The sequence below is a fragment of the Conger conger genome, chromosome 4, assembly GCF_963514075.1.
Source record: "Conger conger chromosome 4, fConCon1.1, whole genome shotgun sequence".
NCBI classification, from domain to species: domain Eukaryota; kingdom Metazoa; phylum Chordata; class Actinopteri; order Anguilliformes; family Congridae; genus Conger; species Conger conger.
The window spans coordinates 36,419,081-36,441,475 of record NC_083763.1 but is presented as its reverse complement, the minus strand read 5'-3'; the positions used below and the strand labels follow the sequence as shown (position 1 = coordinate 36,441,475).

Here is a 22,395-nt window from a genome sequence, read left to right as displayed (position 1 = left end):
TACCATTCAATTCAACTGCTCTGTGGCTGTGTGTGCATTTTGTCACCTGAGAGCTCTGGTGATGTACCACCACTAGATTGTCCACCACATTAAGAGCAAACTTCCCTGTAGTGTTCAGCTTCAGCACATGGGTCTTCTTACAGGGTCCGTCCCTGCATTAACAGGAAAGAATGCTCAAAGTCATTTACCTTTTATAGCTATTTCCAGTACAAACTTTGGAAAACTACAAATCAACTTTGGTGATAGCTACCTGGGAAGATGATAAAGGACCACTTCAGCACCTGGACTGTTGGCTGTTCTGGAGTGATGCTTCAGGTACATGACATAAAGGTCGCCATAGCTGTGGATGCAGGCATATCAAAGGTAGACATTAAACTGAAACACTGAACAGCATTAATTAATAAATAGCAGAAATACCATCAATCAATAAGCAAAGTAATTACAATGTATGATACAAGAGATGCTAAATATTTATCCTAAATGGCTGACACTCACATTGTGGCCACAGCAATGTCTCGCTCCGACAGGCTAAGCTTGGCTGGTTTCGGGACCACTGGCAGCTCTATCTCAAATTTTGTCATTTTCGACATTGTTCCACTCTAATTGCAATCAAGAGAAGGAATTAGCACAGCGTGAAGAATGGTTTACAGATTAATTAAATAAAATAATAATAAGGAACAACAAAAATACATGGAATGAAATGATGAGTTTTATATCCTCTCAGAACATAAATGCGTATATATTACATATATTACAAAGAATTGTATTATATGGAAGTCTTAGGGGTAACACGTATCTTTCAGTTAAAGCATTATACAAATCCACTATAACATCCATGTTTGAGCACAGAATTCACTGCATCACAGCATTCACTGACCTTGAAGAAAAAAGGCTGCAGCACGTTACCCTGCACAGTGGTGGACAGCAGGATGACTGAAGTCTCTGGGCAGTACATGTACCAATTCACATTTATGCTCTGACTCCTCAAAAGCTTCAGACTACGCTTATCTGGCTGCACCTGCAGAGAAAGAGGCCTGTGCATCATCATCATCATAATCTTTATACCTCATCCACTTCACTTGTACCTTTATTCCTGCGTAGCTTATGAATTCTGAAATCACAGAGTTATCGCAAAATTATAATATACAGTAGTTCTATTGAAAATAACAAAATATAATTGCAAAACCACTCACAACCTTAGTAAGAACAGCAATGAGTGTACATCTTGGAACATACCAAATGCAAGATGTGAAAATGTAGGCCAAATAGGCAAAGGACATTGTTCTAATCATTAAAACAAAAACAAAGTGCACAATAGTATGCATATGAGACTTCTTTTTCATTTATACTGGTCTTTATCAGTTACCACTATTTAGCAGTTTACCATTTAAATCATAAACTAGGCATCACTATAAAACCTTTTACTTAAAAAATGTACAATATACAATGCAGTCCTCAACTATTTGGACAGTGGTACAATGTCTGTTCTTTTGGCTCAGTGCTCCAGCAAATTGGATTTGAAATGAAACAATGACTATGAGCCCCTTTGCAATTACTGAGCTCATCAGTGCTGTCTTTCTTCTTAATTATGTTCCAAACAGCTGGTAAGCCTATAAGCCTATGTCTGTTTTTTTCTTATTTGTAAGCCTCGTAATGGCTTTCTTGACTGTCCTCATTCGTAAAACTAGTTCTCATGTTGACAAACGACAATAACTTGACTCCAAAGGCAATCAAAAGCTAAGAATCAAAACAAGATACTCAACGCTTTCTTAAACCTGCACTAAACAAGCAATTGAATACACCTGATGAATCTGAAACAGTGGAGAAGCCAACTGTCCAATTATTTATGTACTTCTAGGTAAAATTGGGGGGGTGGGTGGGGGTGGGGTGGCTATGTATAAAAAGGTATGCAATTCCTACACGGATCACCCAACATGGATGAAAGTACCATCAAATTAACAGTGGTTGTCTGCAACCTCATATTTGTTTGATTTCCAATCCAATGTGCTGGAGCACTGAGCCAAAAGGACAGAAATTGTACTAATGTCCAAATACTTACAGTCTGCACTGTAGATGGGCTAAGGAGAACATACTGCTGCAGTTCAGTGAAAAAGGAGGAACACATGACATGCAATTAGTTAATACAAAATCAATCTGACCATGTGCACAGTCAAGCTCTTTAGCAGGAGAAAACTTATAAATCCCATGTAAGTGTAAGGGAATCTACCTGATAGAACTCTATTCCCTGGTCGGTGATGAAAACTATTTCATTCCAGTTGACCCAACAAAAACCGAGGACACAGGCATTCTTGGTCTGCAGCACAAGACACAAGACCAAACATTAAATGGTTAACTAAACATTTATAACATCCACACCAGCAATCTGAACATCCTGTTGTAGTGGCTAAGTACCTTGCATTCCTGGGAGTATTCCAAGTGTGAGAGATCAGGCATAAAGTTGATGAAGTCCTAAAAGACAGTGGATTAGTTGTGAATATTACTGTGTTCAGTCTGAATGACAGTCTATTTATTTATGTATTTATTTATTTATTAACTAGTTAAACATGTTTAATGTGTAAAATTGTTCTTACCACCGATTTTGGTGTTCTCTGAACAGCTAAAATCTTGTTTCCAAAAGAAAACTTGATACATTTCACTTCACCTTTGTCATCCATTCTGGATAGAAAGATAAGTAGATAGACAGATCATTTCATGTTCAAGATACATGTTCTGTTCTCCAATAATAATCATTTCTGAGCCAATACCTAAATATGACAGATGTATGTTACAAATTGTACCTGAATGCAATCGAATTTTTGTCATCTGGTCCCTTAACCACAACCCCCGTGGCACCCCCTGATCGAACAGCGAACACCTTTCAAAAGAACAATGATGTTACTGCCGACACACAGACTGACAAAAAAACAGCAAATGTTGGCCTTTCAGAAAAAAATAAACATCTGACCAGCTAACGTTAACTTCGGAGCCACTGTATTGAAATAAAGATAATTAATAAGACACTGAGCGTAGCTTCACGCACCATTACCTGCTTATTTGCTTCATCGAAAAAGACATTGTTGACATTTGATGCATTTTCAAATTGCACCGGGTTTTCGCAAAGTTCTAGGTAATGTTCTTCGCTCATCGTACCGACGTCTGTTTAACTGATCTTCCACAATTTCCTGGTAGTGCTTGGCCTGTGGTAATGTCACAGAACAGATCAGTAAGCGTAACGTCTTTGCCCGGGTTCCTGTTTTTCATCACCACGTGATTATTTTCCCTTAAAGTCGCAGGACACACTAAAATCGTTATGTTGATTAGATTGTATAAAATTAAAATGCATACATTACATCAAAAATGTGTCACAGCATGCCTAAAGTTTTCTGGGTATGAATTTGATTTATTAATGCAATTTAATCTGACATTGACTGTAAAGCCTGATTTATACTTCTGTGTTGAATCTACAGAGAGCCTATGGCGTAGCCTATGCAAGTGGCCTCTACCCCTAAGTGTGACAATAAAGCACACTGAATAAAGACAGAGGTTGACTGACAAAACTCGGTAGTTTGTGCCAAGAAGTGGGGAGGAACACACGACATGCTATTGCTTATTATCCAAGAAAAGACTACATATCTAGTTATAAAACAATACCAGTTTGCAATCAGTTGCAAATTAGCCATAGTTAGCTCGACAAATGTACAAATATCCACCTAAAGCAATACAATACAAACATAGTGAGCGTTGCGAGTACAGTTGCACAAGCGTTGTGCCTCAGGTGGATATTTGTAAATTCGGCAAGCTAACAAATAGCTAATTTTCTTGTTGCTACCGATAACGACTTGGTATCATTTTCGAACTAGAAAAGTATTCTTCGCTTGGATACTAAGCAATAGTATGCAGAGTTTCAATGGTCACTTGTCTGGAGTGCAATTTGGGCAGCTACACGTTCCTTTTATCTCTTTACATGTTCAATTATGCGTGTTTAGCTAAACCTTTATTTAGCCAACTAGTTACAATTAGCCAAATAAGTTGCTTGCTCATAATATAGTTGGTTAGCTAAAGTAAAAACGTCAATATAAACAGTGTTGTGTAGCACACTACAGTCCACATTTCTTTATAGTACACGTTATATGTATATTCGTGTTGAATAATACTGGTTGGAGTACCAATCAAGCCACAACCATCACATTTTGCAATGATTTTCTCTGCCATTTTTAGATTGGAATGTTGAGACGCTCAGATAAACCGTCTTTTCAGGGTGCATTCGCAAATATGCTCTGAGAGCGCTGGAGCACCCCCAGGGTTGCTCTCTGGTCGTTCGGAAACTCAGTGTCCCTGTTCAAAGATTCAGAGCATGGGGCTCTGGGAGCACTCAGAGCGCTCAGTTAGTCTGATAATTATAGGATAACAATACCCTGGTCTAAAATCCAGCTATGATCAGCTTGAAATACCAGCTTGCTGGTTTTTTTCAGCAGGGTATGTAATGATCATGTACATACTATTATACTGGCTGGTGCTGCATTCTGTTTTTTTCAATCTACGGGCATGTTAAACTTCCAATTTGATCGTTTCCCTCCTTTTTGCTAATGTTTTGAAGGGATTTTTCCAATATAAATTGAGTAGTTCTCATTATTACCACTTTGGAAAATTAACCGAAAAAGAAGACTGCTCGCTGTTGCTCTGCTTTATCTACAACGGAGGAAGTGCCGGAGGGTTTGGGTGCATGTCATCTTACAACGTTGCCAGCAGCTGGGCAAATTTCACCAGCTAGTGCAGGAGCTGCGCTTCAATGGTCATAGCTTCCAGCGTTCCGTACTGGATTCCAACCAGTTCGAGGACCCCTCATTGCAAGGGCAGACACATCCCACTGGCTGAATGACTTGTCATTTGTCTCTGGTGAATGTGGATGTTTTTATTTCAATAAAGTGATAGAGAGCTATGCAAACGCTACTTACTAGGCGCACAAAAATAACACTCAGTGAACACTTTATTAGGTATTTATTAGACTTATTTTTTAGACTTCTACTAGAGGTGAGCCTAGTATTTGTTTCGTACGAATACTCATAACGAGTATTGACTTTATTCCGAATACGAATGTTGTACGAGTAATTGATCCATTATCCATGATTGGAGAATTGGCCTGCTTGATTTTTTTTTTCATTGGCTGCAGTAACTGTATATCAGTGACGGATGTAACATAAGGTTAACACTGTTTCGTGATAGGCCAGTTCTTCCCCCTTTGATCAGTAAAAACTATTGCCTGCTGTTATTTTCTTTCTGCATATCAAGAGACTGTTGTGTGAACTTGTTCTGATCGAAGATTAAGGATATAACTCCCTAACTAGGATCTTGTCATCGTGCGATCTGGGTATGTTCAAGATCGCAAACGTTAGATGACATATTAAAACTTTTTTCTGTTACAATTTGAAAAGGTAGTGTGCTGCTAACAGAAATGGTTGGGTAAACATACAGCAATGTGCTTTAAACAAACTATAGTACAGAGCTAACTTTAGACATAAATGATCCAGGATTAAAAAAGCCAAAGTTAATTGTAAGGATGGAGGATGCGGTCATGATTTTGTGGACATGGACATTATTTTACCTAGAGATAAGGTAGCACATTTAGTCAATTTAGCTTTTTTCTGCTATTTAGGTTTTTGTTATTTAGTTATTCACTTTTAAACTAGTCAGCGAGCTAGGTACTGGGTGCTGACTGTGTTGGGCGATTGCCATTGGTTTGATTTGTTTGTTCAAGTTGTAATGTTAATGTAGCTAGCTAGTGAGCTTGCTTGTTATGTCCTACCAAGTTATGTCAGTTTACCAATGATCTGAAGTGGTCTGAACACACTTCAATGGATGAGGACAGCTGAAAATCCTTAAAGGCTAGCCATTCTTTGCCTACGTTTAACTACTCAACGCCTCCGTTTCTGGTTCTTCATGTTAGTTAATCCAACAGTTGGTATACTTTAACATTAAATGCTTATGTTGGTGGACCCTGTTGGTGTACTGCTGTTTTTGCTACATGCATGTATAGCATTCTAGCTACAGTATCTGCTGTAGCTAGCTAGCTATCTGAACTTGTGGTAGCTAATTCACAAAGCAGGATATGCTCTGAATATGCACAGACTGCTCTGAATAAACCCATAACACCCTAAACATGCTGCATTCTCCAGTCGGTGTTGTTAAATAAATCAATCGTACTTGTGAGTACAAGTGTTTTAATGATCATTGGCGTATTGCCTCCATTGCTTCTGTCACAGATTGCCATGTGAGTTAGTGGTCCAGGAGCCTAGACGGGAGTGTTTGTGATTTACAGTATGTTAATCGAGTGATTTTTATTTTATTTATGTAGCAAACTGTGAGGCTCATGTTGCTAAAGAGTATATTGCTTTAGGAAAACGTGGGTGTGAGTTTAAAGAGGCAAGTGTGAGGGCAACGCGGTCAGTTGTTCTGATACGAACGACCAGGGGGCTCAGCCACGTACACACATCATTTTATATAGACGGTTTCGGTTTTTAATTAGTATTAAGATTAACCAGATAAAGATTTCATTTAGATTTACCTGCATAACACAGTGCAAAACTGTAGTAGTTGTGTTTCAGGTGAAGGTCTTTGTTTCAAAGTACTGCAAATTGCAATGTAGTACTGGGGAGTGTTTAAACGTCACCGCTTCGGGGTTACGTCACGCCCACTTCCCAGAACGAGTAATGGATCATTTAATTGGTTTAACGGACACGGAAACGGATACGAGTACTGCACTACTCGCTCACCCCTAACTTCTACTGATATAGCCTATCCACGTAGAGTTATGATCCATTGTATTGTCGTGAGCCACGGACCCCTTGCCGAGCTCAGACCTCACGTTCCCACGAGCAGTACCTCACAATGAGGTGTCTCGGGGACGAACTCAAGTACTCCGAACGTCCTGGAGCCCTGGTAAGTTCTACTGAACTTCCAGCCCAGTCTCGAAGTGAAGGGTGTGATGCAAATCTGGTAATCGATGTCCTGTATTCAATGTATTCCTCTAAAGACTCTTTATCACATATGATTATAGTAAGATATACTTTATTATAATCAATCAAAAGAATAGAGTTGTACAGATTACAGTGTACATATCATCTTTTGCAGTTTGCTAATCACATGCAAGTTACATATACCCCTCTTAGCTCTTTCTAAATTACCTTTCCACCACGATGTTTAAAAATCAAGGTACACCCCTTCAATATCCATCCTCCTCTTTGGCCTTTACCTTATCTTATGGCTCCCCCTTCACGGAGATAAAAGCTACTGAACTTCCATTAATACAATGGGTACGAACACCCCTAAAGTCTACTACTTATTTATATCGTATATAGTATCTTTCTAAAAAATAAAAGATATAAAAATAAAAGGAAACTTATAATGTATAACTTCTATGTATTACTTTTCCTACTTCTACAAGTAATATAGATTATAATTACCACTCATGCCCTAAATATAGCCATCTCGTTTTCTGCGGGATTTGATCCCTCCTCCTTGCTGTTGATGAGCTCTTTGAACAGCTGCATTGGTTTGGGAATCTGGGGCAGGATCAGGACCCAGACTTTCGAAAGACGTGACTTTGCACTTCGTACTTCTCCTGCCTGTTGTCTGGGATGTGCACTGGTATTTCTTCGAACACGTCGGGGGTTTTGCAGTGCAGCCGCAGCATATGCCTCTCCTCACTGACACTGAGGTTAGGGGGGGAGGCTTCAGGTTCTTGCGTGGGTCCAGCAGGAAGGTGTTCTGTAGCGTGGAGGAACCCCGCGTCCCGTCTGTTGGCCTCCAGGTGCAGTTCACGGCTCCAAGCATGTTGTAAAAGCCCTTTAACTCTTTCACCAGCTTTTCTGTATGATGAGGGATGCGCGTGAACACCTCTTCGACATCAGTCCCGCTGCCACAACTCTTGGGCTGAGTCCGCACCGCGTACATCACTCCTCTCTCCATATCCATATCCTGGAGTGGCGCGCAGAGGGAGCGCGCCACTCCAGCTTGACTACAGCTGTCTTGTGTTGTTCTCTCTTCACCAGCTCGTAGATATCTTCTGAAGCCAAATTCTGGGATCCTGCTCTAAGGTCTAAAAACTTATCCCTTATATATCTTTTTTGCAGACAAAAGTGTACCTTTTTTGATAAGAAATGCCCCCATTATGTCAAGCGGGAAGACATTTATCTTTTATGTAACCTGTTTTTTAATGATCATATTCATTATTTCTGTTTTTCCAATTGTCATTTTCTCATACCTCAAAAGAACTGTCCCCAATATTTTATGTCATGGGCCCCTCTGGTTTGGGAATTTCCCCCATCTTAATATATGAGTGGAAAAACACTAGCCCTTATGTTGTTTTTAATGAACCTATTCATCACTGGTGTCTGTGTCAGTTTCATAATCTCTCCTTGACTTCCTCCAAATTTTGATTTCATGCAAGCCAGACGTTAAAGCCTGCCACCATCTCAACACCCTCTTCAGGTGCCCCTCTCCGCGGCGCCTTAAGGGATTTACAAAGGACATCCAGCCAATAGCTGAGTGTAAATCATCCGCCATTAATCATTAATTTTCTTTCGGTATTGACATCCCTTCCGTTTTCCTTATTTTTGTTTTTCTTTAGCCAGGCATTGTGCCCCTCCCCTGTAGGGTTGGGGTATTCTCAGTCAGAACTTTAACCTTGCTCCTTAAAACCCTAAATCTAAGTCCCCCGACTTCAGACTCCTCTACTGACAAGTATGGCTGCTCATTCTCTGAACCACATATTTTTCTTCTTACGGGCGTTCTTACTACCACCTCGATGGCGTGTGCGAGGGGTTAACAATGCATTCCTTTCTAACCCATCCCCCGTCAATCTCTCATCAGGGGGGCCTAGGGCCGGGTCCTCGACAGTATGTGCAGAGATGTTCTTCTGCTTACCACTAATGTGGTTATTTGTGTTACTGTCACCTTCCTGTCAGCTTTGACTAGTCTGGCCATTCTCCTCTGACGTCTCTCAGTAACTAGGTGTTTCTGTCTGCAGAACTGTACCTCACTGGATTTTTTTTTTTTGCTAACTCTAGAGACTAGTGTGAAAATCACAGGAGATCAACTGTTTCTGAGAAACTCAAACCACCCTGTCTGCCACCAACAATCATTACACGGTCAAAGTCACTTTGATCACAATTTTTCCCCATTCTGATGGTTGATGTGAACATTAACTGAAGCTTCTGACCCGTATCTACAGTGGTGTGAAAAAATATTTGCCCCTCCCCGATTTCCTCTATTCTTGCATATTACATCACTTAAATAGAACCATTCCAGCAATGTAAAGTAGGCTAATGGGTTCCAACAAGCGGCACACTATGCCATGATCAAAATAAATTCCGGAAGACATGAGAAAGAAAGTTATTGAAATATATTAGTCTGGAAAGGGTTACAAAGCCATTTCTAAGGCTCTTGGATTCCAGCGAACCACAGTGAGATTTTCTCCAAATGTAGAAAACTTGGAACTTGAATCTTCCCAGGAGTGGCTGGCCTACCAAAAGTCCTCCGAGAGTGCATCGACAACTCTTCCGGGAAGTCACAAAAGAACCCACACGAATGTCTAAGGAACTGCAGGCCTCACTCGCCTCGGATAAGGTCAGGGTTCATGATTCCACCATAAGAAAGAGACTGGATAAAAATGGTATCCATGGGAGAGTTGCAAGGCAAAAACCACTGCTAAGCAGGAGGAACATAAAGACTTGTCTCACATTTGCCAAAAACACATTGATGACCCCCAAGCCTTTAGGGATAATGATCTGTGGACTGATGAGTCAAAAGTGGAACTTTTTGGAAGAAATGGGTCCCGTTACATCTGGCGTGAAGCTTACACAGCATTCCACAGTAAGAGCATCATACCAACAGTCAAACATTGTGGTGGTAGTGCGATGGTGTGGGGATGCTTTGCTGCCTCAGGACCTGGGCGACATAATTGATGGAACCATGAATTCTGGTCTCTACCAGAAAATCCTGAAGGAGAATGTCCGGCCATCAGTCCGTGAACTGAAGCTCAAGCGCAATTGGGTTATGCAGCAAGACAACAATCCGAAGCACAAGAGCAAGTCCACCACTGAATGGCTCAAATAAAACAAAATGAAGGTTTTGGAGTGACCCAGTCAAAGCCCTGACTTAAATCCCATTGAGATGCTGTGGCAGGACCTTAAACGAGCAATTCATGCTTGAAAACCCTCTAATGTGGCTGAATTAAAGCAATTCTGCAAAGAAGAGTGGGCCAAAAATCCTCCACAGCGATGTGAAAGGTTTGGTTGCAGTTGTTGTTGCTAAAGGTGGTACACGTTATATGCTTATTAAGTTTAGGGGGGCAATTACTTTTTCACATAGGTGATATAGGTGTTGTGAGATCCCAGGTCAAAAATAAGGCAGTAAAAGGTTTTAGTGAAAAGCTGAGGTTGATTTATTCTCACAAAAACAGTGAAGGGTAAGGGGTGGTGGGAAAGGCAGCCTATCCAAAACTGATAGGTTCCCACTTCCTAAACTTTCCTTTTGTTAGTAGGCTCAGCACTAGTCCGGGCCTGTGGCAAACTGGAGAAAAACCGCAAAAATCAGCACAGTCACAAAGTTCACCATAACACTCATTACATTATTGACATTTGGCAGACGCTCTTATCCAGAGCGATGTACAGTTGATTAGACTAAGCAGGAGACAATCCTCCCCTGGAGCAATGCAGGGTTAAGGGCCTTGCTCAAGGGCCCAACAGCTGTGCAGATCTTATTGTGGCTACACCGGGATTAGAACCACCAACCTTGCGTGTCCCAGTGTCCCAGTCATTTACCGTAACCACTACGCTGTAGGCCGCCCCACACCCAGGACGTGCGTACGCACAAAAATAATCTGATTTATAAAACAGTGCATACGCACGTCCCACGTCAGTTTTCCTTTATAAATCACAATCAACTCTAAATGTGGCGCACCTTTGCCAGCTTCATGTCCCGCCCACAGTTGCCTATAAATAGGCAGTGAAACACCCCTAATGAATATGCATTTCACGAAGACGACAATGGCAAACGCTGAAAAGAAGGCCAAGAAAAGGGATTTCAGCCATTTGATTGCCTCTGAAAAGCTACAGGTGTGGGAATTATCCTGATTGATTGTAAATGACGAACAGTTCTGCACACGTCTGAATGTGATGATGACGATAATAATAATAATAATAATAATAATAATAATAATACACGTTATTTGTCTAGCACCATTGAAAACACAGTTACAAAATTAAGAGATAAAACGAACAAAAATCCATAACAGTAAACACATTATAAAACATAATATATGAATATGATAACATATGAAACTATGCACTCGTATCTGCCCGACTGACGCATTGTAAACGGCATCAGTGCAGCGTAATTTGTCCGACTGTTCACCATATTATTTATGAGAATACGTTTAATAACATGAAGTATTGTTTAACAATTCGTCTACATATCTGAGGGATTATTTAACAACAACATCTCCGTTTATATTTATCATCCTAAATCATATTTTTTGGGCACTCCAGGGAGCATCAATCAAACAGCTGTTTGTTTATTTGTTGTAAGAGAGGCTTTTATCCGTTTTCGCAAATTAACTCTTCTTCATATATGATACGTGAGAGGTAATATTTATTTTACACAGTGGTATCTTGTGTATCATTTTCGACTTCTCTCGTCAAATGTTGTGTTGCACTTAGGAAGGGAGAGAACCCGTATAGCGACTCCCGGCAAATCTTTATACCTTTTTACATCCTGTTTCACTTCCCGTTTTCCTGGTCTTACGTCACGAGCATTAAAGGCACAGGACACAACAGTATCAATTTCACACCATTTCTCGCGTTTCATCCCATTGCCATCGGAGTCGCAGTTTCTCATTTCTCCAGTTAATGTGCGTACGCATGGGTCAGAGTTTCCGTGGAGGACCGCACATTTTCCCGTCAAGTTCGTTTTTTATAAATGCCAAAGTGCATTTGCATATGCAACGTTTATAAATGAGGCCCCTGATCAGCTCCAATCATTCAATTATTGTACTAGATACTGGTCCTTCTTTCCATGGTCCTAAAGCCCTCCATCATATCAGCAGGAAAATACCTTCCCTCAATCACATGACCAAGAGGTATCCTCCAGCGGCAGGCCCTTGATGAGTGCCAGGTTGGCCCAGTGGTACCCCAAGGGCACCTCAGGGGGCCACAGTGTTTCATAACCTTTTTCCTTCAATAAATGAAATGATAATTTAAAAAGTGTCTTTTCTCTTTATCCAGGTCATCTTTGTCTTATATAAAATTTTGTTTGCAAATAATTGTTTCAAATCTTCAATCTCTTTGCAAAAATAGAGGAAATCGGAAAATAATCGGAAATAATTTTTCACACCACCAACTGGGGATTCCTACTGGACCATCACCAGCAGCTACTGGACTGGATTCACAACTGTGGCCTTGATAGTCCCCACTATTGCCAGGGCAATTTGTAGCACTCTGGTCACAGAACACATGTCTGTGCCAAGGCAGTAGGATTGGCGTGCCATTGCTGAGGGGTTTTGTCAGCGGTGGACCTTTCCCCAACTGTGTGCTCCATAGATGGGAAACACATTGTGATACAGGCTCCACCTCACTCTGGCTCCGTCTACCACAACTATAAGGGCACCTTTTCCATTGTACTATAGGCTGTAGTGGATGCAGAGTACCTCTTATGTGTGGTGGACATTTGTGCTTATGGGAGACAGAGTGATGGGGGCACCCTGGCTAAATCTGCCTTTGGCAAGAGCCTGGTGGCTGGCACACTCAACCTGCCTGAGGACCACCTTCTGCCTGGAGCTGAGCATCTGGGAGCCCAAGCCCATGTCTTCATCACTGATGAGGCATTCCCTCTGTAGAGACACCTCATCAGGCCATTCCCCGGGTCCAGTCTGCTACCCACAAAAAGAGTGTTCAACTCCCAGCTTTCTCGTGCCAGGACGGTGGTGGAATGCACCTTTGGCATCCTAGCCTCACAGTGGAGGATTTACCAGTGCATTTTTAAAGGTACAATAGGTAATTTCTGACTTCTAAAGGTCAAGAGAAGAATTGCAGCAACAAACACACTCAAACCACAGCACTGTTTAACCCACCCCTTGTCTGTGAACGCGCTGATGTTGAAACACAATTGGCTGTGGTAGTTAAGACCAATTTTCAACCAATGAGCCTGAATTATTAATTATTATAGCTATACCTATGTTTTGGTGCCGGCCCGTCAAGTGCATATTTCGAAGCCCGAATTTAAGGACTATAAACACAGGCAGAGGGTGAGTCAACATGTCAGTGAGCCAATGATAAGAAGGGATTTACAATTGTCTTGTAACAAGCAGTACATCCTCAAATACAGTTTTTCTTATGGAATTCCACATTATTTGAAGACTCATACAAGTCTTTACACATTCTGATCTTATTTTCACAGCAGTATGTACCTCCCCGTGTTAAAATGAATTAGTACAAGTATCTGTATTAAGATCATCTACCATATAAGGTCAGTTGCATGTTTGAGTCAAATAAAACAATATCAGTGAAATGTATTGGCTGATTTAGATTCTTTAATACATGCACAGACATGCACATTCGGGCAGATGTACGCACACACATACATACATCCATACATGCATGTTCACACATACATAGACAAATTAATTTGTCTGGCAGTATTCAGCTTGAAATACCAGCCGGTGAATACAAGCTGCCTTCAGAGCAGGGTAAATGCTCTTTAGGAACATCATGTCCTCATCAGTCCCTTGCTCTGGCTCCTTGTCTCCACCAAAACACAGATTCACAATATCAGTTAAGACTAAGCTTAAAAACTGGCTATGCCTGGAATATTTGTTAGTCTTACTGAGTCCACCGCATTGCTGGATCCAAAAGGAGGTGCGGTCCTTGTAGAAGCGGCTGTGAATTGTTGTCCTGGAGAGGTGCGTGAAGGTGCTGAAAGATGTGGAAAAGTTTGCTTGCTGCAGTTTATATTGGTGAGCTCATGTAGCGATTCGTGCACACCAGTTTCCACTCACTATAGGCCACTTTAAGTTACCGCGAGGTAAGCTAGGTGTGTCCATGAGTGGTGCGCTGTGGAGGCCTCTGTCCTAGGCAAGAGGCTGCTGAGGTCAAGAAAAGGGCAAAGAGTATTGTTCAAGAGAGGGCCGGACAATCCTTGTCCTAGCTCTTATACTGTGGAAGTTTATTGCTCCCGCCGTGACAGTATTGGCTAAACCGTAACTAGATGTCATGCTGGGGTGAACGTCATGGAAGTGTCCTGTGGGATCATGGGAAGTGTAGTATTGTGGTCCCTACATAGACTAGGAAAATGAGGAGGAAGACAACCAGAGCATGTCAGTATGACACGTCACGATCAATTATGCTATTCAATTGCACACAATAACTGGGGGATGGTAAGTTTTTCTACCCACCTGCCATATACAACATACTGCTAAGTCAAGTTATAGATTCAATTATCATGTTGGCTCTTGTAGGGCAGGGCTATATACAGCACAATAGCACAATAACTATCATTGTGTTGTACACTGATTTAGATTGACATTGCATTTAACGCGCAGAGTCGCTTGCTGTGTGGTCAGTAACTTACTAAATATACATACTGCTATTATGCTTATTCGATTATCGTTGGGTCTTTTGTCTGTACAGACACAAACACAACAACAACAACCAATATACAACTCTCTGAAATAAGTGACATGTAGTTAAGTTAGATAGGCTACCTGTGAACAGATAATAATACATGTCCATAATTTGGCTAGCTAACTTAACTAATGTAGCTAAACATTAGCATTTTATCTAACATGATCATCATGTCAGTGTTTTATTCACTTTTACTTCAATGACATAACATTATCTCAATACCAACCTTCCATGCCAAGGGCAGTGGTAACAGTCTTCCAAACATAATTTTTAAGTCCCTGTACTCTTTTTTAAAAACGTATAAAATCGGGTTGGATTGTACCATCATCATGAGCTGTTCTTCCATTTTTCTGCGCTGAAACTAGGCAACTGAAACTTATTTATGACATGGTATTACATTACATTAAATTACATGACAGGCATTTAGCAGACGCTCTTACCACAGTGACATACAATGAAGTGCAGCTCAAACACAGGGACAAGTGTGATGACCTTACAGGACAGTACGGTTCCAAGTCCTAGTGTGACTATATAGATACAATTGAAACCCTTGAAGAATACATCAACTTACAAACTAGCATACCACATTTGGCAGCTAGAATACCCTGAGTACACCAAGACAATGTCTAATAAATGGTAAATGGTTGGCATTTATATAGCGCCTTTATCCAAAGCGCTGTACAATTGATGCTTCTCATTCACCCATTCATACACACACTCTCACACACCGACGGTGATTGGCTGCCATGCAAGGCACCAACTAGCTCATCAGGAGCATTTAGGGGTCAGGTGTCTTGCTCAGGGACACTTCGACACAGCCCGGGCGGGGGATCGAACCGGCAACCCTTCGACTGCCAGACGACTGCTCTTACTGCCTGAGCCATGTCGCCCCATGGCGCCACAATACAATACAACAATATCTATATATGACTATATATAAGTGCCATTATAACCTATGGCATGCACAATGCGAATCATGGTGGTGAGGTAGGGAGGGAAAGGTGCAGCGTGAAGAGATGAGCCTTCAGTCTGTGCTTGAAAGTGGTCAAAGACTCTGCTGTTTTGACATCCACAGGAAGGTCATTCCACCACCATGGGTCCAGAACAGACAGCAGTGAAGGTGCAGCCGGGGGGGGGGGGGGGTGCCAAGCGTCCCAAAGTAGCAGAACAGAGGGGTCTTGCTGGTGTATACGTTCTGATCAGTGATTGAATATATGCAGGGGCTGATCCTTTCACTGCCTGGTACGCGAGCACCAAAGTTAACCTCAGATGACCTCAGGGACCTGGTTTGCTCATAGCCCACAAGCAGGTCAGAATTTGTAGAGCCAGGCCATTCAATGCTTTATAAACAAGGACTAATTTATTAAAAAATGTAAAACATTGGTGCTTGCATACCAGGCATTTAAGGGATCAGCCCCAGCATACATCCAAAAGCTAATCAAACCCTACACAGCTCCCAGACCTCTCCATTACACTACCTCTGGATGCCTGGTGTCACCCCATCATCGCACCTGCACCTACCAGTCACGACTGTTGTCTGTTATGACTGCACAGTTGTGGAATGACCTTCCTGTCTACATCAGAGTCTTTGACCTTCAAACGCAGACTGAAACTCATCTCTTCAGGCTGTACCTTTCCATCCTTACCTCACTGTTGTAATTAGCCATGAATGCTATGTTTATGCTATAGGTAATAATTGCACTTGTGTTTAACTATTTTAGTATTCAGGGTGTTCTAAGCTGCCAACTGTGGTATTGCTACTTGGATAGTTTCTGATTTTTCTACAAGGGTTCAAGTTATTATCTATGTGATCACTCTAGGGTTTTCACCGCACTTGTCCCTGGTTCTTATTTCCACTTTACAAATCCCGTTCCATCCAAAACAGTGACCAGAATCAGATGTCGGATTGGCATCGTACATTTAGAACAGTAACGTCAAGATCTCTTTTCGGCAGAGAGGTGACTGAGGGGCATGATTTTAATATACTTCGAATGCGGGACAGCTTATCGACAACATATCATTAGAACGCGATCAAGTGTGATACCGAGAAATTCAACGCGTGTGCGGGGGCCTATGGTTTTCCTTTGAGACAGAGGCACATTTGGGAATGAAAATAGTCTTTGGAGAGTTATAATAGAATGAGCTGGAGGCAAATCAGGAAAATCGACCACTAGGAAATCATCTAAAAGATTGAGAACGAAAGGTAATTTGCGAGAGTTGGACAATATAGAGCATAATGCTTCTGACAACGTATCAAAAATGCATGGATTACCAAATGTACATTTTTATTTAGAATGCCATTTAACGCCAAAGAGGTTCCACTGTGATGGATGAAGTGGCATAACTTTAAATGCATTGATAATATCCGCTTTCCTTAACCAAGCGCCTGGGCCTGCTGATTTTATCATTTGAATTGCATTATCAACTGAAAACATGGAAAAATGATCAGGTGGGATCAAGCTATTTATTCTGGGAACTGGGCCCCCATGGTGAGACGAAAGATCTATTATTAATAGTTTTTTTACCAAATATTTCCTAGTAGCTATGGAGATTCTGAAATTACGGAAGGGAGGCTTGGAGAAAGGGTCAATCATATAACCTTTTTTCATTTTTGAGAAGCTTGTCGACTACTCTAGGCTGTTTGGTTTTTGCATATGTGGCAGTCTTGGGGAGCCAGAAGAGCTCGGCTAAAAAGCCCTGAACGAGTCCTGATATGAAGTAATTGACAAAGCATTGGTTAGGATGTTTTCTAAGAACTTTGGAGAGGGCCGGAACATTCACCGGTCTTGATGGAAACTTGGTATTTATTTGGCTATAGCCCTCTCTTGCTACCCCCAATGAAATGCCCAGGAAAAATCAACGTTCTAGTGGATTGGAAAATTTTTTGCAGGGTTTTCTGCCCTGGTATATTGCTACGAATAATTCACATGAAATTATTCATATGAATATGAATAATGAAGTTGGGTTTTGCCCTAGAGATGGCAAATTAAATAGTGCTGGGATTTGCTGTAGTAAACCCAGAAGTAAAAGCTGATACACTGGTTTAGTGTTTCATTTGGCGCTTCTACCTCAGGAGATCTGCTGAGCAGCGGGAGATTTTCCTTTTTTTCCACAGCAATACTTGTTCGCACAACCAGGTGGCATATGTCAGCACTCTAATACACAGTGGTCTGACGTACTTGCAAGTTCTGACAGTAGGGGGGCAGCAGTGCCTTTTTCATTATGACCTGAAAAATCTGTTTCCGGAAGTAAATACAGTACCAAAATACTTGCCAGAGGGAAACATATTCATGAATCATGGTTATGTTTTGTTTCTATTTATTTGAGTAAATCCAAATATTATTACAAATTTCATTTATCTGCAAATACCTGCCATTTTATCTCTCATTTTGACCGCTCAGGCAATGCAAAAGAGTAAAACGCAACATAGGTTACATTATGAGAGTTCGAAATGCATTGCTTCATATCGAGGCCCTGAAGTTTAAAAAAATGATGATTCAATGCTAGATGCACTAATCAAATCATAGTTCAGGTTTATGAAGTAATTTCATTAATATAGGAAAGAAATACCTCGGATTGGTGTAAACAGCTAGCAAGCTGGCTTTTTGACAAATCCCTTAGCTAACCAGCGTGTTGCTTGCTAACTGTATTGCATTGCTTTTTAATTTATATTAAGCTTTGCAACTTCTGTGGTATTCATGATTGCTTAATGTAATCTTTACGACTTTCAGATAGAAGACTAGGCGAGGAATGTCATGTATGTCGCCTATGTTTATGTAACTCGTCAAAATGCAGGTGATGCATGTTGATAATTTGTCTAGCTGTTAAAAATGTGCACTATTTACATTGCATTGCAGTGTAGGCTACTATTTGTAGGAGGCTCAATATTGAGTAATTATTGCATGTCTCTCTAAGAAATTTTAGTTTAGTTTAGTTAGTTTGTTGCTCGTTATAAGACAACCGAGCCACAAAGACTGTATAGGAGCCAAAGTATTCTTAGATGTGTTTTGAATTAGGATTAGGTTTACACCTTATTTCTATAGGCTAGTTGCTTACAGCCTTAGCCTACTTTGGACATTATAATTCAGCATGGCTGTATTAGGATTATTGTTTTATATTCTCCTAATTACTCTATAATGTTTACGTTGATAGCTGTGGATAGAATCTGCATTAGATATGTTGTTTTGACATAGATAAGCATATGAGAACGTTTTATTTAGCTCAGAGCTCATGATAGAATATTAGGGCTACTGTCACTTTAAGAAGAACGCACCTTTCTGTTCTCATGTTCGGGTGCGGCTAGGTTTGTCAGTGTTGAGTCGGTGGTGACTTGGGAGACTAAGTAGCTATTAGTAACGTGGCATAAAGAGCCAGCCTAAGTAATAGTTTTGGAAATTCCTATTTTGAATCCTCCTGTATGAAGATTTCGCTGTGGAACGTGAATAAATATTTGTTTGTCATCTTTTTACACCGGAGTCCTGTGGAGGTTTTTCCTTGCTAACAAGAACGTAACGTTACTGTGCACGAGTAGTTAACTTTAGCCTTGGACCGTCGGGCCTCACATTAGTAAGAAAACTTTACAGCAAGTGGAAAAAGGACTCACTCCTGAACAGCTGGACCTCTAGAGGGAAGAAAGACAATCAAATACTGTGTCGTGAGTAATGAAGAGAAGGAAGGTAGGCGCCATCTAGGCCTCTTCTATCCACTGGAAACATTGATGGTCATCATGATTAAAGAAAGTCAATGCTAGCTGACGTTATCCAGCACTTGGACCTCGTGTTTGACATTGCCTTCACGTGATAGACCAGCACGGTCAATTTTGAGGAAGCCATCACTAGGCCTACAGTGAACTTTTTGACGGGCAATATATTCCCAAAGTAAATATAAGCCAAACAGAGAAAACCCCATCAGCTCAGCCTACTCAGCCTGAGCCTACAGTGCTTAGACAGGTTAAAATCACAGCAAAGGCCTTTGATGAAAAGGTGAAACATGCCATCAGCAAAAGGAAAGCTAAGCTAAGTCAGCTAACTGGTAAAATGAATCAGATGCATCAGTTAATGGATGACGGCGACGACAGTAACCTGCAAGTTATACAGACAACCATGACAATTGAGTTCAACAAGCTATTTGGAGAGTTTTGTGAGCTTAATACCTCAGTTAAGGCGTTACTAAATGAGATATCAGAAGAGGAGATGAATACAGATCAGGATGGATGGTTTACTCCCAAAGCTGACAGATTTTACAGCTTCACCGTAGAGGTTGAGACATGGATGAAAGAGGTTCATCTTCGCTTAGCTGAGTCAAAGAAGCACAATGATGTACGAGGGTCTCCGAGCCTCATCCAAAGTGACCAATGGGGATGGAATGAACTCTTACTTAGAGAGCAGGAGCCCTTGGAATCACAAGCTCACAAACAGGCTATGCCTACTCCCCATGCTGCAGCTATGGTAAAAACAGAACCTGCTAGCAGTAACAACCACAGTGCACCTGCTAGTGCTAAGCAGACAGAACAAGAGTCTCTGCAACAAGAGTCCACACGAGCCATCATGGATTTCCTAGTGAAACAACAAAACCTCACTACTCTGCCCCCACAACAGATTCCTATATTCAAGGGAGACCTTATGGAGTATAGGCTATTCATCAGGGCCTTCAACATGGAGTGGAGGACAAGACAGATAGTAACAAAGACCGTCTGTACTTCATGGAGCAGTACACGGATGGACAGCCAAGAGAGCTGATAAGAAGTTGTCTTCACATGGAACCAGAGCGTGGCTATCGCGAGGCAAAGAAGCTCTTGAAAGTGCATTTCGGAAATGGATACAAGATCTCAATGGCGTATATCGACAAGGCACTGAACTGGCCAACTATCAAGTCTGATGATGGAGAGGCGCTTCACTCCTTTGGCCTCTATCTCATTGGATGCCTCAACGCAATGGCGGACGTGGAGTACATGGAGGAGCTTGACAGCGTATCCAATATGCGTGCTATCGTAGCCAAGCTTCCGTACAAGCAGAGGGAGCGGTGGAGAAGCAAAGCCTATGCTCTCCGAGAGAAAGAGCAGCGCAGCGCTAAGTTCAGCGATCTTGCCGACTTTGTAAACCTACAAGCCAAAGAAGCCCTGCACCCTCTCTTCGGCAACATGACAGATGGAAACAGGAGCCAAGCTAAAGCTCACAAGGACAAGAAGTCAACCAGAAAGAGTGGCGCTCGGAGAAGCTTTACCACTGCTGCTACAGCAGTCAAGAACCCAGCAGAGATGAAAGCAAAGGCCAAGGGGGATGCACTCTGTGCTTTCTCGAACCCTTGTCTCTTCTGCCAAAATGAACAGCACGCCATGGAGCACTGCAAAAAGATGAAGATTTCTCTTCACAAAGAGAAGATAGACTTTCTCAAGAGCAAGGGTCTGTGTTTCAGCTGTCTGAAACAGGGACATATGAGCAAGGCCTGCAATGAAAAGATGAGCTGCCAAGTCTGCGAGCTTACTCACCCGACAGTTCTGCATATGAAGAACAAAGCTGCAGCTGATGAAATAAGGCACAAGAGCATGCCAGCAGAAGAAGGAGAAACCAGTTCAGTGATCAGTGGATGCATCAATGCAGAGACAAGGACCTGCAGAGCTTCTGGGGCCAGCAACGTTGACAGCATCTTGGCGATCGTTCCGGTCCACGTCAAAGCCAAGAAAGGCAACAGGGTGGTGGCTACCTACGCATTCCTCGACCCAGGCAGCAATGTCACTTTCTGCACCGAGAAGTTAATGACGGAACTCAACGTCACCGGCAGGAAAACCAGAATCCTGTTGAAGACCATGGGAGGCGAGCGGGTCGTGAGCAGTCAGACGGTATCTGGCTTGGAAATCTCTAGCTTGGATAGTAGCAACTTCCTGGAGCTACCCAACATCTTCTCTCAGAAGGCAATACCAGCTCGTAAACAGAACATCCCGCTACAAGTGGAAGTGGATAAGTGGCCCAATCTCAGTCAAGTGGAGATCCCAGAGATTCAGGCGGAGATAGGGCTTCTCATCGGGACTGACGTACCCAAGGCAATGGAACCATAGCAGGTTGTACCCAGCGTGGGAGAGGGGCTGTACGCGGTGAAAACATGACTGGGCTGGATCGTCAATGGCCCCCTTCGAGGAGATAGTGGCCATAAAACTACCAGTGGACTCATACAGGTCACATCCAACCGCACATCAGTGGCCACGCTAGATGAGCTGTGGAGTCAACAGTTCAAGAACGACTTCCCAGAGTGTCAAGACGACCGGCTGGAGATGTCGAGGGACGACATCCAGTTTCTGGAAATGGTCTCGGAGTCTGCGAAACTGACGGAGGGACACTACAGCATCGGCATACCACTGAGGAACACAGTCTTCAAGATGCCGAACAACAGAAGAGTAGCTGAACAGCGAGCTCTCAACTTAAGGAAGAAGTTCATGAAGAATCCTCAGTTCCAGGCTGATTACTCTGCGTTCGTGGATGACTGGATCGCAAAGGGCTACGCAGTAAAGGTTCCCAGTGAGGAGCTTAGCCGCAGCGATGGAAAGGTGTGGTACCTACCACACCATGGCATGTACCATGCCAAGAAGATGAAGATCCGAGTGGTGTTTGATTGTGGAGCGTCGTTCCAACGTACCACATTGAACAACCAGCTGCTACAGGGGCCGGATCTAACCAGTACTCTGTTCGGTGTCGTCACTAGGTTCAGACAAGAGGAGGTGGCTGTC

General features: G+C 42.1%; 1 protein-coding gene across 4 annotated transcripts in view; it reads right to left on the bottom strand.

Moving 5' to 3' along the window:
• rmc1 (regulator of MON1-CCZ1) overlaps window positions 1-22,395 on the bottom strand; it is a 57,984-nt gene that overhangs the window by 17,869 nt on the left and 17,720 nt on the right. For 2 of the 4 annotated variants that reach the window (XM_061239888.1, XM_061239889.1), the window contains exons 2-10: window positions 3,041-3,197; window positions 2,799-2,875; window positions 2,592-2,676; window positions 2,413-2,469; window positions 2,228-2,314; window positions 878-1,018; window positions 496-599; window positions 251-340; window positions 47-152 (exon numbers count right to left, since the gene is read on the bottom strand). In XM_061239888.1, coding sequence (XP_061095872.1) covers window positions 47-152; window positions 251-340; window positions 496-599; window positions 878-1,018; window positions 2,228-2,314; window positions 2,413-2,469; window positions 2,592-2,676; window positions 2,799-2,875; window positions 3,041-3,145 — 852 coding nt within the window. In that variant the 5' untranslated portion in view covers window positions 3,146-3,197. The remainder of the gene's footprint in view (window positions 1-46; window positions 153-250; window positions 341-495; window positions 600-877; window positions 1,019-2,227; window positions 2,315-2,412; window positions 2,470-2,591; window positions 2,677-2,798; window positions 2,876-3,040; window positions 3,198-22,395) is intronic. The other 2 variants (XM_061239891.1, XM_061239892.1) reach the window with 2 other exon arrangements.